General features: G+C 39.5%; 1 protein-coding gene across 2 annotated transcripts in view; it reads right to left on the reverse strand.

The window, feature by feature from the left end:
- The window catches only part of WDR44 (WD repeat domain 44), an 82,470-nt gene that overhangs the window by 18,329 nt on the left and 50,750 nt on the right, over positions 1-13,391 (reverse strand). For both annotated transcript variants that reach the window (XM_081792787.1, XM_081792786.1), the window contains exons 9-12: positions 12,681-12,787; positions 11,554-11,705; positions 9,156-9,294; positions 7,740-7,804 (exon numbers count right to left, since the gene is read on the reverse strand). In XM_081792787.1, coding sequence (XP_081648913.1) covers positions 7,740-7,804; positions 9,156-9,294; positions 11,554-11,705; positions 12,681-12,787 — 463 coding nt within the window. The remainder of the gene's footprint in view (positions 1-7,739; positions 7,805-9,155; positions 9,295-11,553; positions 11,706-12,680; positions 12,788-13,391) is intronic.

Consider the following 13,391-nt stretch of genomic DNA (forward strand, 5'->3'; position numbering starts at 1 on the left):
TATCTATCTATCTATCTCTCTATAGATATCTACACCTAGAGAGAGATTTAGACCTTCTAAATCACCATATATTTATATCTCCATATAAACATATATAAAACTTTATTATGGCCATTTCAAACATACACCGAAACAGAATAATGTAATAAATGGTATAACAAACCCATACATACATCACCTGCTTTAATGATTATCAGTATCTTACTCATGTTGTTTTAGCACTCTCCCACTTTTAAGTTTTGTTTATTTTTGCTGCAACACTTAAAGCAAGACCTAAACACTGTTGTTACCAGTAAATGCTCATGGGCTTTATGTATTTCCAACTAATAAGCGCTCTTTTAAATATAACTACCATGCCATTATCACACCTAAAAAATATCATTCGTATCATCTAATGTCTAATCCATATTCAAATATCCTGGTTATCTAAAAATGTCATTTTAAAGCTGGACTGCTATGAAAACTTGTAAGCCTTTTGATATTTATTACATTGACTATATACCAGATAACTGTGTTAATTATCTGAGATAACAAAATAAGACACTTCTTACCTTCTTATGATCTAGTCTCAGTACTTAAAAGCCAGAAGGAACCTTTTACAATATATCAGATTATGTCATATTCTCTGTTCAAAGACCCTTCACTGGCTTCCATCTTTCTCAGAGTAAAAGACACAGTCTTTGCATTGGCTTGCAAATCGACTGCCCCTCCACACCTCTTGTGACTTCATTTTTTCTTTTCTTTTAATTAAAAAATACATTTTTTAATGTCTATTTTTGAGAGAGATAGAGTGTGAGCTGGGGAGGGGCAGAGAGAGAGGGAGACACAGAATCCAAAGCGGACTCCAGGCTCTGAGCTGTCAGCACAGAGTGCGATGCGGGGCTCGAACTCACCAAGCTCAAGATCATGACCTGAGCTGAAGTCAGCCGCTCAACCAACTGAGCCACCCAGGCACCCCTGTGACTTCATTTTCTACTACCTTCCCCCCTTGCTCACTAGCTCTGGCTACTCAGGCCTCAATGCTCTTGATGGTTTTTTTTGGGTTTTTTTGGCTTAAGTTTTTATTTTAATTCCAGTTAGTTAACATACCGTGTTATGTTAGTTTCAGGTGTACAATAATTCAACAGTTCCATACATCACTCGGTGCTCATCACAACAAGTGCACTCCTTTATCCCCATCACCTATTTCACCCATCCCCCATCCCCCCAATAATGCTGTTTCTGGAACACACCAGAACTCATTTGCCATTCCCTCTACCTGGAATGCAAGACAGCCACATGATCACTCCCTCACTTCTTTCAGATTCTGCTCAAATGACCACCTCTGGGTGAAGCTTTGCTCACCCACCTTATTTATTCCCTGTTACCTCACTTTATCTGCTTTATTTTCATCTACGAAACTTACCACTTTCTAATAATCACAAAACTATGTATTTTGTTTCTCTGTCTCCCACCACTAAAATTTAAGCTTCACAAAAGATATTTTTGTCTCTTTTGCTCACTACTATATAGCCTCGATTTCCTACAACACTGATGAATACATAGTAAGCCCTCAATAAATATTTATGGACTAAATGAAGACACAGTGCTAGACCTTACAATGACAATCAGTGGAGCATAATGGTTAACAGCATAAGTTTTTCCCAAGACAGGTCAGAGATGGGTTCTAACTCTGACGCGATATACCAACTGTGTGAAACCGGTGAGTTGCTTAACATCTCTCAGCCTTCCTCATCTGTAAAACAGGACTCTTAACAGTACCTCACAACAGTACCAGGGCTATTGTGAGGTTAAACGAGATAAGATATCAACTGCACTTAGCAAAGTACATGGCACAGAATAAGGGCTCATAAAATGTTAGCTGTTGTTACATAAACTGATGTATTATATAGTGAGTGCCTTTAAAAGAAATATGAGCAAAGTATCATGAGGACAGTGAGGGAGTATATGAATACTTATGCACTGGGCAAAGTAAGAAATGCTCAAGCGAGGAGACTTGACTCTTAAACGAATTGGCCAGGCAAAGGCGAATAGTAAATATACTCAATCAACAAAGGGTTTGACATTTTTGTTGGGGCAACAATGAACAACCGAGTGAGTTCAGAACATAAGGTTTGCGAGAGGGAAGGGTGAAAAATAACAATGACAGCTGAGGTCAGGCTGATCTCTGAAAGACTGAGCCAAACTAAGGAATTTGGACTTAAATCTGTAGGAAAAAAAGAGAGAACTAAAAGCAGTACTTAAACAGGAAAGGAACATGATCAGATGTGTTTTATAGGAAAGTAATTCTGTTAGCAATGAGGATGAAAGACTGGAATCTGGGAGAATAACTATCATGGTCCAAGTAAGAGATAAAGGCCCAGATTATAACAGTGGAAATGAAAGGAATGGCCAGATTCCAAAGACATTTCTGAGATCAAGTGGGCGGGATTTGATGAATGAGCAAACGTTGAAGGGAGAGAAGACTAAACAGTGAACACAGTTTCTAACTCGGGGAAGATACGGGTGTTAATTAACTGACATCAAGTACACTATCAAAGGAGGGGCTATCTAGGGAAAATGATACTTAATTCTGCTTTGGACATATATTATCACCATTGATACCGGTTTTTTGCCACACAGGGCTCCTTGACAGGAACTGTCCATAGCTCCTTTATATTTTCAGTGCCTAACACACTGTAGAAATGTAATAATTGTTGTTGACTGAACCAAAGCTAAACCAATGCATATTTTTAATAAAATGCTATACATGTACAATTTCACAAAAATTACCTCTCACCCCCCCTTAATCCAAGTTTTATGTCCAAATAATCTTGAAGGAGATCAGATTGTGTGACCTCAAATATTCCCTTTGCATAAAGATTATTTTGAGCTGAAGGCAACTGAAAAGAAACAGACACAAGAAAAGGTATCTGCTCTCCCCGCTTCTACCTGAAAGCAGAGCATGAAATTCTCTTTGTGAAGGTATCTCCCCTTCACCTCTTCTTTGCCAGGAATGGGAGAATAAAGCTTACCTCTGGAGACAGTACTAAATAATCTTCATCTTCCATTAGTTTCCCCCAAGATTTTTACCTGGTCACAATTTACTATACCTAAAGCCCAACCCCTCACCTCCTTTGTGTTGTCACTTCTCCACAAACTTACTGCTTTTGTCAAAATGATGTATGAGCCCCTGGGTCTAATTGCTTCTTTAGGTATTCACTATTCTTCTATGAGGGCCTCCATATGCATGTATAATAAACTGTTTCTCCTACGAATCTGTCTTTTGTCAGGTTATTCACGGATCCTAGCTGCAAAATCCTGGCTGCAGAACCTCAGAGAGTAGAGCGAACTTTTTCCTCCCCTACAATCTCTGAAAAATTCAAAGCAGCAGTTAAATGCTAGAACACCCATACTAATGTTCCACTAATCAAGCACACCAAACATAGATTTAACCCAAGAAAAGCACCCATTTCTAGGTAAACCGCATAGTTACAACACCTAGTGTCAAGGAGAGATTTTACAAAATCTCTAGCGTAATGGAGCAAACGAGGCATGCCTTCTTCCTTTCTTCCTTACTTCAACGGAGCTACTTTTGAAAATCAACAGGAATGGAGAGCATAAGAGGCAGAATTCTAGGCATGGCATGACCAATGAGCAGGTCCGTGATCTTGGGTGTGCTGGTCTGTATGCCCAACTGTATAATAGGTACTTTTGGGTATTCTATTTTACATGAATGCTAACGAAAATGAGGATGCAGGTGGAAAAATAAATATATCACTATCACGAGAAAAGAGGAAAGAACACACACATCAGGAAAATAAAAAAATGAATAAGCTACGCCGTGTATACTGCCCCTCACTGCAGCTAACGCTAGGTTCAAAGATAATAGCAGATACCACACTCCAAAGGCATATGAAGTAGAGGATCCTTCTAACGGTCTCCAAATAGAATGACCAAAGCGAAGGAGCACCAATCTTTTCCTGAAGACAACAGATACAAATGCTACTCCACTGCCACAGGAAAAAAGCACAGTACTCCAGGGGTCACTACTTTGGTGTCAAAGAAATACTACACTCCTTATTTAAAAGGACTGTTTTCAAACAAGATCGGGAGTTACTTGGGTCTTTTGGGGGATGGGGTGCGGTGGATGGACATAGTTGAGGAAGTCTGTCGGTAGGGTTGTTGAAATAAGCATAACACAAGGTGGTGCAAATAGTTCCCGTTTTTAGTGGTCGTCGATGTCTGGAAACCTTATGGGGAATTAAACTAATAAAAGCAAACCCTTTTCCCTAAAGCAAAGTGGTTAAAATCTGTACCGCTACATTAGTCAGGGAAAGCTTCATGAAGGAAGTAGGCCTTGAAGACTGGGCAAGCTTTGAATAGAAAGAAGGGAGCACCGCAGGCATCCAGATAAAGGAGGGCAGGAACGAAGCACAGAAGCAGGAATCCAACACCGATTCGGGCCCACCACAGTAAGGCACCAGGTCAGGTTCCAAGGACACTAAAATCTGGGAAGTACACTTTTTTGCCTTAAATCAGCCTAGAGTCTAACCAGTGAGACAAACTCGTAAGTAATAACAGTGTCAAAGGACCTGTAATGTTCTGTCAGAACACAAATCAGGGACAATTTTGCCTGCTTGATTCAAGGAAGATAATAAGAGAAGAAGAGAAGAGATTTGAACTGAATCCTTGTGTGTGTGTGTGTGTGTGTACTGAATCCCGAAGGATGAGCCGGGCTCAGCCCCGTGAGGAAATGGGGCAGGGAGGGCGCTGCCGGCAAAGCAGACACCGAAGACGAAGGCACGGGAGTGATAGATACCGTAGGGTAAGGACAGACCTACGTTCGGTAAGGCAAGTAGGATACATAGGCACCAGGGAATTAGAGCGGAGTTAAAAAGGTAAGATGAGGCAAGATCAGGAAGGACCTTATCCTGCAGGTGACAAGGAGCCACTGGAAGATTTTAAACCACAAAATGGCATCAGATCTATTATTTTGACAAAAAGCTGGGGACGGCAGAGAAAATGAACTGGGTACAGACCAGAAAAGCAATTAGGAGGCTGCAGCAAACATTTAAATGGGTATTCAGGACCTAGATAACGTGAGTGACAATGGGGAACGAGGGGACGGATTCCGTGGGCATTTGTAGGTGGAGGAAGCGTGGATAGAAATTTATAACTAATTTCATATGTGGGTAAGGAAAAAAATAAGTAATGGAGTATTTTCTGACTGAGTTAGAAAAGGAACTTATGGATGGTAATGCCATTAAAGAAGGCTCACAAAGGGCACCTGCGTGGCTCAGTTGGTTAACTGTCTGATTTTGACTCGGGTCATGATCTCAGTTTGTGGGTTCGAGCCCCATGTTGGGCTCAGTGCTGACAGTGCAGAGCCTGCTTGGGATTCTTTCTCTCTGTCCCTCCCCTGCTTGCTCTCTCTCTCTCAAAAATAAATAAATAAACTTAAAAAGAAAAAAAAAAAGATGAAAAACTGAAAAAAAAAAAAAAGGCGGCTCAAAAGAGAGAGGCAGGGTTGTGGGTAGGTGATACAAATATCTCCATAAGTGACCATTCAACACCTAGCCAGTTACCCAATCTGGACAGCTGACACTCATCCTCGGCTACCATCTGCCTCCCCACCTAGTCGGTCACCTAGTGCCAGAGGTCCGACTTCTTTCACATCTCTCAAATTCAGCTCATCTTTATGGTTTCTAGACCCACTGCTTCATAATCGAAGTACTGTTTCTCTCCTGGGTTGGTAACCTCTTAGGTGGTCTCCCTGTCTCTAGCCTGGAGCCCCGATCTAATCAATCCTTTCCAGCGCTACCAGAATGCTCTTTCTGAAACAAAAATCTGAACGTTAAAAAAAATTTTTTCAGTGTTTATTTTTGAGAGACAGAGAGCGAGCGAGCGAGCACGGGGGAGGGGCAGAGAGAGGGGAGACACGGAATGTGAAGCAGGCTCCAGGTTCTGAGCTGTCAGCACAGAGCCCGATGTGGGGCTCGAACTCATGAGTTGTGAGATCTTGACCTGAGCCGAAGTCAGATGCTTAACTGACCGAGCCACCCAGGTGCCGCAAAAATCTGAACATTTTAATTAAGCTCCTGATCGAAATCCTTCAAACCCTTGTTCCCCTAGCAGCCTGCAGGACAAAGTCCAAATGTCTTAACACACAAAAGGTCATGTAAAATCCTAACCCTGCCCGCCTCTCCTCCAACTCTCACACAGGCCCACTCTGCTCTAGCCGCTTGGAACTTGTGGTAGCACCGTTCACGTGCCATGCTGTTTTGGCCTGTGTTTTAGCACTCGCTACTCGCTCTGATGAACCCCTTCCTTCCTTCTCTCACACAGTTAACTCCTGGCTCACTCACAAAGCCTCCAGAAAGCTTTTCCTCACGCGCTGATTCATAAGGATACCTCCTATACTTGTGTAGTACCCTCTGAAGAGTATTCCCATCCAATACTAGGACTGTGGGTATATACTATTTCACTAGTCGGCATAGCCCTTGAGGCCAAAGACTAGGTCTCACTGGATTTGCAGAATCTAGCAGTATCTGGCACACGTAACAAGCAGTCAAAGAACATTTGTCGAGGGACTTCAGTTTGAGACCTATTCATTGATGTGCGTGGTGAATGTGCTGATGGAGAGATTCTCTATATATTGTGTTTTTTTTTTAATCTTTATTTTTGAGAGAGAGAGAGACAGAGTGCGAGCAGGGGAGGAACAGAGAGAGAGGGAGACACAGAATCCCAAGCAGGATCCAGGCTCTGAGCTGTCAGCACAGAGCCTGATGCAGGGCTTGAACTCACAACGTGAGATCATGACCTGAGCCGAAGTCGGACGCTTAACCGACTGAGCCACCCAGGCGCCCCAAGATTCTCTATATATTGTTATGTGAAAAGGGCAGCATGCCCAATAAGATCTCATCCTTGTTTAAAAACCATACAGCTATTAAAAGGAAACAGGAATTATGAAGGTAAAGCCAGTTCAGGACTGGAGGCAATGAATGAATATGTCAAATGAGGATGGCCAAGGACACAACCCTGAGAAACAGCAACATTTAAGTGGGAGGAAGAGGAAGAGACGGCATGCATATAGGAAGAGAACGAGGGAAAACAGAACCATAGAAAGCTGAGAAGAGTAAGTTTAGAGTGGGGAATAGTGTCAAACACTACAGAGCCAATGAGACCCCAGGAAAATACTGCTGAGCAGGTGGACATTTTAGGTTCTTTGTTTGTATCATTCCTGTGTAGATCAATACACACGAAGCACAGGGAAGAGCTCAGAATAATAATCCCTCCATTCTGCTTTTTAGGTTTAAAATTGGTTATATTTGACCTTCCAGCTCTGAGACCAAATGAAAATCAAGATATTTTAAAGTACCTGAAAGTGTGATAAAGCATTTATTAAACCAAAAAGGTAGAAAAATCTAAATAGTTTAGTATCTTTTTTTCTTTCCTTAATCACCCCTTACTCAGTATCCATTATTTTTTTAAATTCTAACATGGATTTGAGGGGAGGGGATTTTGTTTTATTTAAGTTAACATTGGTAGTTTGGTAGCTTGAGTAGTATCATTCACTGTATGACAACTTTTCAATATCACAAATTTTCATTTACTAATTCTAATAGAAAAAAACTTGTTTCTAACATATCTTAATTTTACATTAAGTGCTTTCATGAACTACAATTTCTAATAGACGATAAGGTACTTCATGGGAAGCAAATCAAATTATATTAGTAACTATTAAATAAAGAACATACCCCTGTATCTGTATCAGACTTTGATGAGTTCAGACTTTCCTGAGAAGGTGATGGAGACACACGTCCTAAAAACAACATAATGATAAAAAGGCATATGTGTATACACACACACACACACACACACACACACACACACAAAACATCAATCAGAAATAATGACATAGTAACACCTAATTAATAGTTGTAGAATGTAACATTCTGAAAAAACACATTTTTTTAAAATAGGCTCCATGCCTAATGTGGGGCTCGAACTCTCGACCCTGAGATCAAGAGTTGCAGGCTCTACTGACTGAGCCAGCCAGGTGCTCTGAGAAAATACATTTTCAAAATAAATGAAGCGTTGACTCGTTAGACACCAAAATATTGTTTTTATCACTTTCAATCAAAAAATCTTTATAAGCCATATTCCCACTTTAATAAAATACTGTTAGATCCTCATTATTCGTAGTGAATACAAAGATGAACAATAAAGGGGCACAAAGGGTCTAGGTTAGTAGAAGTCTCGAGGGCCACTTAGTCTTTCTGTTCCAGGCAGGGCAATAAAAGAAATGTATCGTAAACATAGCTTAACTTTTTGCCAACCCGTTATCATCTTCAATTATGTATCATAACATAATGCAAGCAATACCCACAGGGCTACTAAAGTGTACAGGGCCTCGTTTGCCAGTTTAGTGGATCTCCCTGGGTTTCTATGTTCCTCAAATTGGTGCTTCAAATATACTCTATACTCCAGCCCATGGCCACTGATTCTCCTTTCTCCCATCCCTTAATTTCTTGTTGCAGCCTTAGTTGACTGGGGAAGGGACAGGTTTGTGGAGAAAATGTATTGGAGTTATGTAATTATGAGAAAAGAATCCCATAAACATAAAGCTTCTATTTACATTGATTCAACATACGTTCCTGATAAGTTACCAATATACAGAAAGATTTCACAGTTGTAATCATTGTGTACATACATCACTCTCTGAGGTTTCTCTTTTCCATTTAACCTTTTATCATATACCCTTCGATGTACGACAAATCACATTTACTCTTCATGGCTATGTCTCCTTTATCTTTATTATTGGATGGATATTATTATTCTCATTCTTTTTCTAGAGTTATCAGGTCTTTCATTTTAATCCAGGATAGAACTAAAGGTTGCCAGGGGACACCAAGTAACCTTGTTCCCAATGGTTGATGAAATAAACCCTGCGCTACACCTCAAAAGGGATCAAGTCAAAAACTTTGTGGTAGCGTTTTTCAGGGGATTTAGATGATTTTTCGGTGTTGACTTCTGTCTACTTTTGGGTTTGTGGCTATTATGAAAAGTAGTGATTGCTGCAAATGGTTGCCAGATAAAAGAGCATTATACCTAAAATGTAAAAATACCAGATGTCTCTAGAGTTTTAAAGCCCACAAATAAGTGAAAAATACCTTCAGTATTGTATTTCATTCGCATATTGTTGAAATAGTCAAAAGCATTTTTTAAGGCCCATATTCTCACTACATTGTCTTGTCCAGCTGAGGCAAGTAATCGGCCACAGTGAGAAAATTTCATGGTCCAAACGGCTCCCTATGAAAAGAAAGGAAGGCTCAAAGTTATTACTTTAAAAATTGAAACGTTATTTTCTTTCAGATTTTATTATTTTTTTAAAGTTTATTTATTTTGGGGGGGGCAGAGAGAAGAGGGAGACAGAGAATCCCAAGCAGGCTCCACATAGTCAGCACACAGCCAGATGTGGGGCTCAATCCCAAGACCTGATCCTGGGTCTCACTCATTCATGGAGTGAGATCACGACCTGAGCCAAAACGAAGAGTTGGACACTTAACCGAATGAGACACCCAGGCACCCCTCAGGTTTTATTTTTAAGTAATCTCTACACCCAACATAGGGCTTGAACTTACAAACCCGAGATCAAGTTGCATGCTCTACTGACTGAGCCATCCACGTGCCCCTAAGAGCTGAAACATTATTTTTAAGCCAAAGTAAGGAATTATGCTAAATTATACATACTAAGGTAAGGCTCACATTACTAACACCACTTAAGGCCAATAGTCCAATGATGCTACAACAGCACAAAGAGGAACTTTTAGGAGAAAGGCGGGATAAAATAGTAATTTACCATAACCTAAACTAACAACTTCAAAGCCCCAAGCCATATCCACATATTAATGGAAATGGAGTTGTGAGGTGGCCACGAATCACTGTAAAAACAAATCCTGGGACGCCTGGGTAGCTCAGTCGGTTAAGCATCTGACTCTTGATTTTGGCTCAGGTCATGATCTCATGGTTCATAAGATCGAGCCCCATGTTGGGCTCTGGGCTCTCAGCGTGGACCCCATGTGGGATATTCTTTCTCTCTCGAAATAAATAAATAAACATTAAAAAAACCCCACAGGTCTTAGTTTGGGATCTCAGTCTCCTAGCTGAACATAAGGGGGAAGTGGGATCGGAAGAGGCAGAGCCCTCAGGCTAGCACTAGCACTCCTGCTCAAGGCTGAGGGAAATGTAAGGGCCACCTTAGCAGGGACCCTCATGGCACTGGGCATTTATAAGTATTGAAATGCTGTGGTCTCATTCCTGTTTTTTTCCCCCCAGAAACAAGGTTTCAGAGTATATGGCTAGAATTCCCTGATACTGCTAACAATAGGGGAGTGTGTGTGTGTGTGTGTGTGTATGTGTGTGTGTGTGTGTGTGTATGTGTCTGTGTGTTGGGGGGTGGTTAACGAATATAAACCCTTAAATTGGAAAAGCCAAACGTTATTACAAGAAATACTGTTATGTCTACTATTACAACACATACCTATGCAGAACAAAAAGATTATCCAAGTTATGGGGTGCCTGGCTGACTCAGTTGGGAGAGCATGCGACTCTTGGTCTCAGGATTGTGAGTTAGAGCCCCGTGTTGGGTATAAAGATCACTTAATAAATAAACTTAAAAAAAAAAAAAGATACTCCTCCCTTTAAAAAACAAAAAAAGATTTTCCAAGTTAGAGGCAACAGCTCATTTACTGGAATAACACTGATTTCCACAAAATTCAAGTATATTAAAAAATTTGTAAAAAAAAAAAATTTGTTACTTGGAACCTACTACAATGAGATTTTACTTAAAACTGGAAGTAATGAAAGTGAATTAAAACAGTACAAAAAAATTCATCAGTTCCTTAAGGACATGACTATAATCAAGTCAAACATTTCATATGTAGATTATAAGCACCAAAGTTTAAATTCCAATCTGGCTGCCATCTGATAGGTTTATGGTTGCTTCCTTCCAATTAAGCCAAATTTTAGATTTAAAATCTAAATAGATACATAGATTCCCTGATCAAGGAGCCATAGCATCATCTGTCCAATTCTGAGTTCAGTACCACCTTCCCTGTGTTCCTAGCATTTTTAAGGGGTAACTGCAATATCATTGGTACATTTTAACTGATAGAAAACTTGTACCTCTCTCTCCTGGTTTTAGCCGCCATCTTACAAAATACATCGAACTACTGAAATATTTGTTAATTATTTAAAATATACCCAGGGAACATTTTAAATGTCTTCCAAAGTGTGATAGACCACCTTGTAAATTTAACTCTTTCAAATTTGGTACCTTTACATAGCTTTCTTAAAGATACGAGCTTAGAGTTGACTTATTCAATAACGTTCACTTCTTGAACAGTAATTCGGAGAGAGACTCTGAAGTCATCAAATCATGTTAATATCAATTTATTCTTCTTGAGTCAGTTTAGAAAAATTACATATATAACAAAGGATTGCCTTTATAGAAGCCAAAGTACTCCTCTCAATGAAAACAGAATCCTGAAAAATATAAACGTTTCTTACCATATGCTCACCACTAAGATCTTGCACCACTTTGATCTGATCAAAATCATAAGGTCCTTTGAAACCATGCGCTGCTTTGAATTTGACTGGTCTCGTGTATGGCATTCCTTCATCATCACTCGATGAAGGATCATCTTGATCAGTATGAAACACTGAATAGAAAAGCAATATAAAAATCATCACTAGCTAACATAGATATATAGCTACTATCATATTTTCATATCCATTGTTTACTAAGAAAATTCATTAAATGGGAAAGCAAAATCTATTACTAAATAGCATATTAGTTAAGAGCATGGAATCTGGTGCCAGATTGTCTAGGTCCAAATCCAGCTTTGTCATTTATCATCTGTATGACCACAGCTATAGCACTGGACCTTTTTGTGCCTCGGTTTTCTCATCTATAAAAGGGGGTAATAACAGTACTTACCTCTTAGGGCTTTTATGAAGATTAAATGAGTTAATATAGGTGAAAATGCTTAGAACACTGGCACAAAATAACTACTATGTTAGTGCTTATTAAATAAAGCAAATGAGTACAACAAAGGCACAGGAAGTTAAGATCTGTGCAATTCAGAAAATTTACCTAATTTTGAAAATGTTTACAAAAACTAAATAGCCTTGGGGCACCTGGGTAGCTCAGTCAGTTGAGCATCTGACTTCAGCTCAGGTAATTATCTCGCGGTTCATGAGTTTGAGCCCCGCATCGGGCTCTGTGCTGATAGCTCAGAGCCTGGAACCTGCTTTGGATTCTGTGTCTCCCTCTCTCTGCCCCACCCCCGCTCATGCCTCTGTCTCTCTTTCACTCTGTCTCAAAAGTAAATAAACATTAAAAAAAAAAATTAAATAGCCTCACATAGCTAGTTTACCACTGATTATTACAACTCTTCCAGGTTGCCACAAAGTACGTACAAATTCATGTTTAAGATGCACAAATTTCTTTTTCTTCCTGTTCATAAAATTAAGTGATAGATATCTAGAGTAACATGACTTACTGAAATGCTAAGGTGTTAGCTATAAAGGCTTATTACTTTCAACAAAATAGAATGTTTCTTATAAACTACAGGCTAAATTTGGACAATTACAAATCATTTAAATATTCAGTTGCAATGTTCTATTTCACTTACCTTCGTCTCTGACGCTTTTAACTTTATTTACAGCACGTTCACCATATTCCTCTGCAAGGTGCTTTGCTCTCTTTACTGATTTTCCTAAGAACTTCTTTAGTTGAGTCCTTACCAAAATTACAAAAACAACAAAATTATTTCTTATTAACTAACTGTAAAAATTCAACAATTCACAGATAATCTCATTAGCTGTGACAAGTATGTATTTTGAAATAACTTCTTTTTAACGTAAATAGTAGGTCTTTGAGTTCCTCTATCCCTTGTCTATGGAATAAATATATAGAAGCCAATATGACTACAAAGAAAATACAGACACTTCTTCCCAACGTACAATATCATACTCTAAGAGCACTGGCTTTTCAATGGTGAATAATGAATTGGTGGGGATGGAGTGGGAGGAGAGTGTTTAAAGTGCATGAACTTGAGATCCATCTGTAGATCATCTGATTTAGAGGGTCTGGGGTGAGGCCATGAATCTGCAATGAGAATTGCTTTGAGAAGACAGCTTTAAAGCGTAATCCTTAAAAACACATTTTATCAATAAAAATAAGCTATAAAGAGGTATTTATTTACAGAATAGGATGTTTGGTACCCTCTGATGGCCCTTTGTCTCTTCTCTTTCAGTTTGGGTGTTTGAAAGCAATACAGTCAGGCTGAGCTTTCCCAGGAGGCATTCCCAAACACAATGTAATGCAAGTATGCATCTCACAC

The sequence above is a fragment of the Panthera onca genome, chromosome X (assembly GCF_046562875.1).
Source record: "Panthera onca isolate mPanOnc1 chromosome X, mPanOnc1 haplotype 2, whole genome shotgun sequence".
In the NCBI taxonomy this organism is placed as follows: domain Eukaryota; kingdom Metazoa; phylum Chordata; class Mammalia; order Carnivora; family Felidae; genus Panthera; species Panthera onca.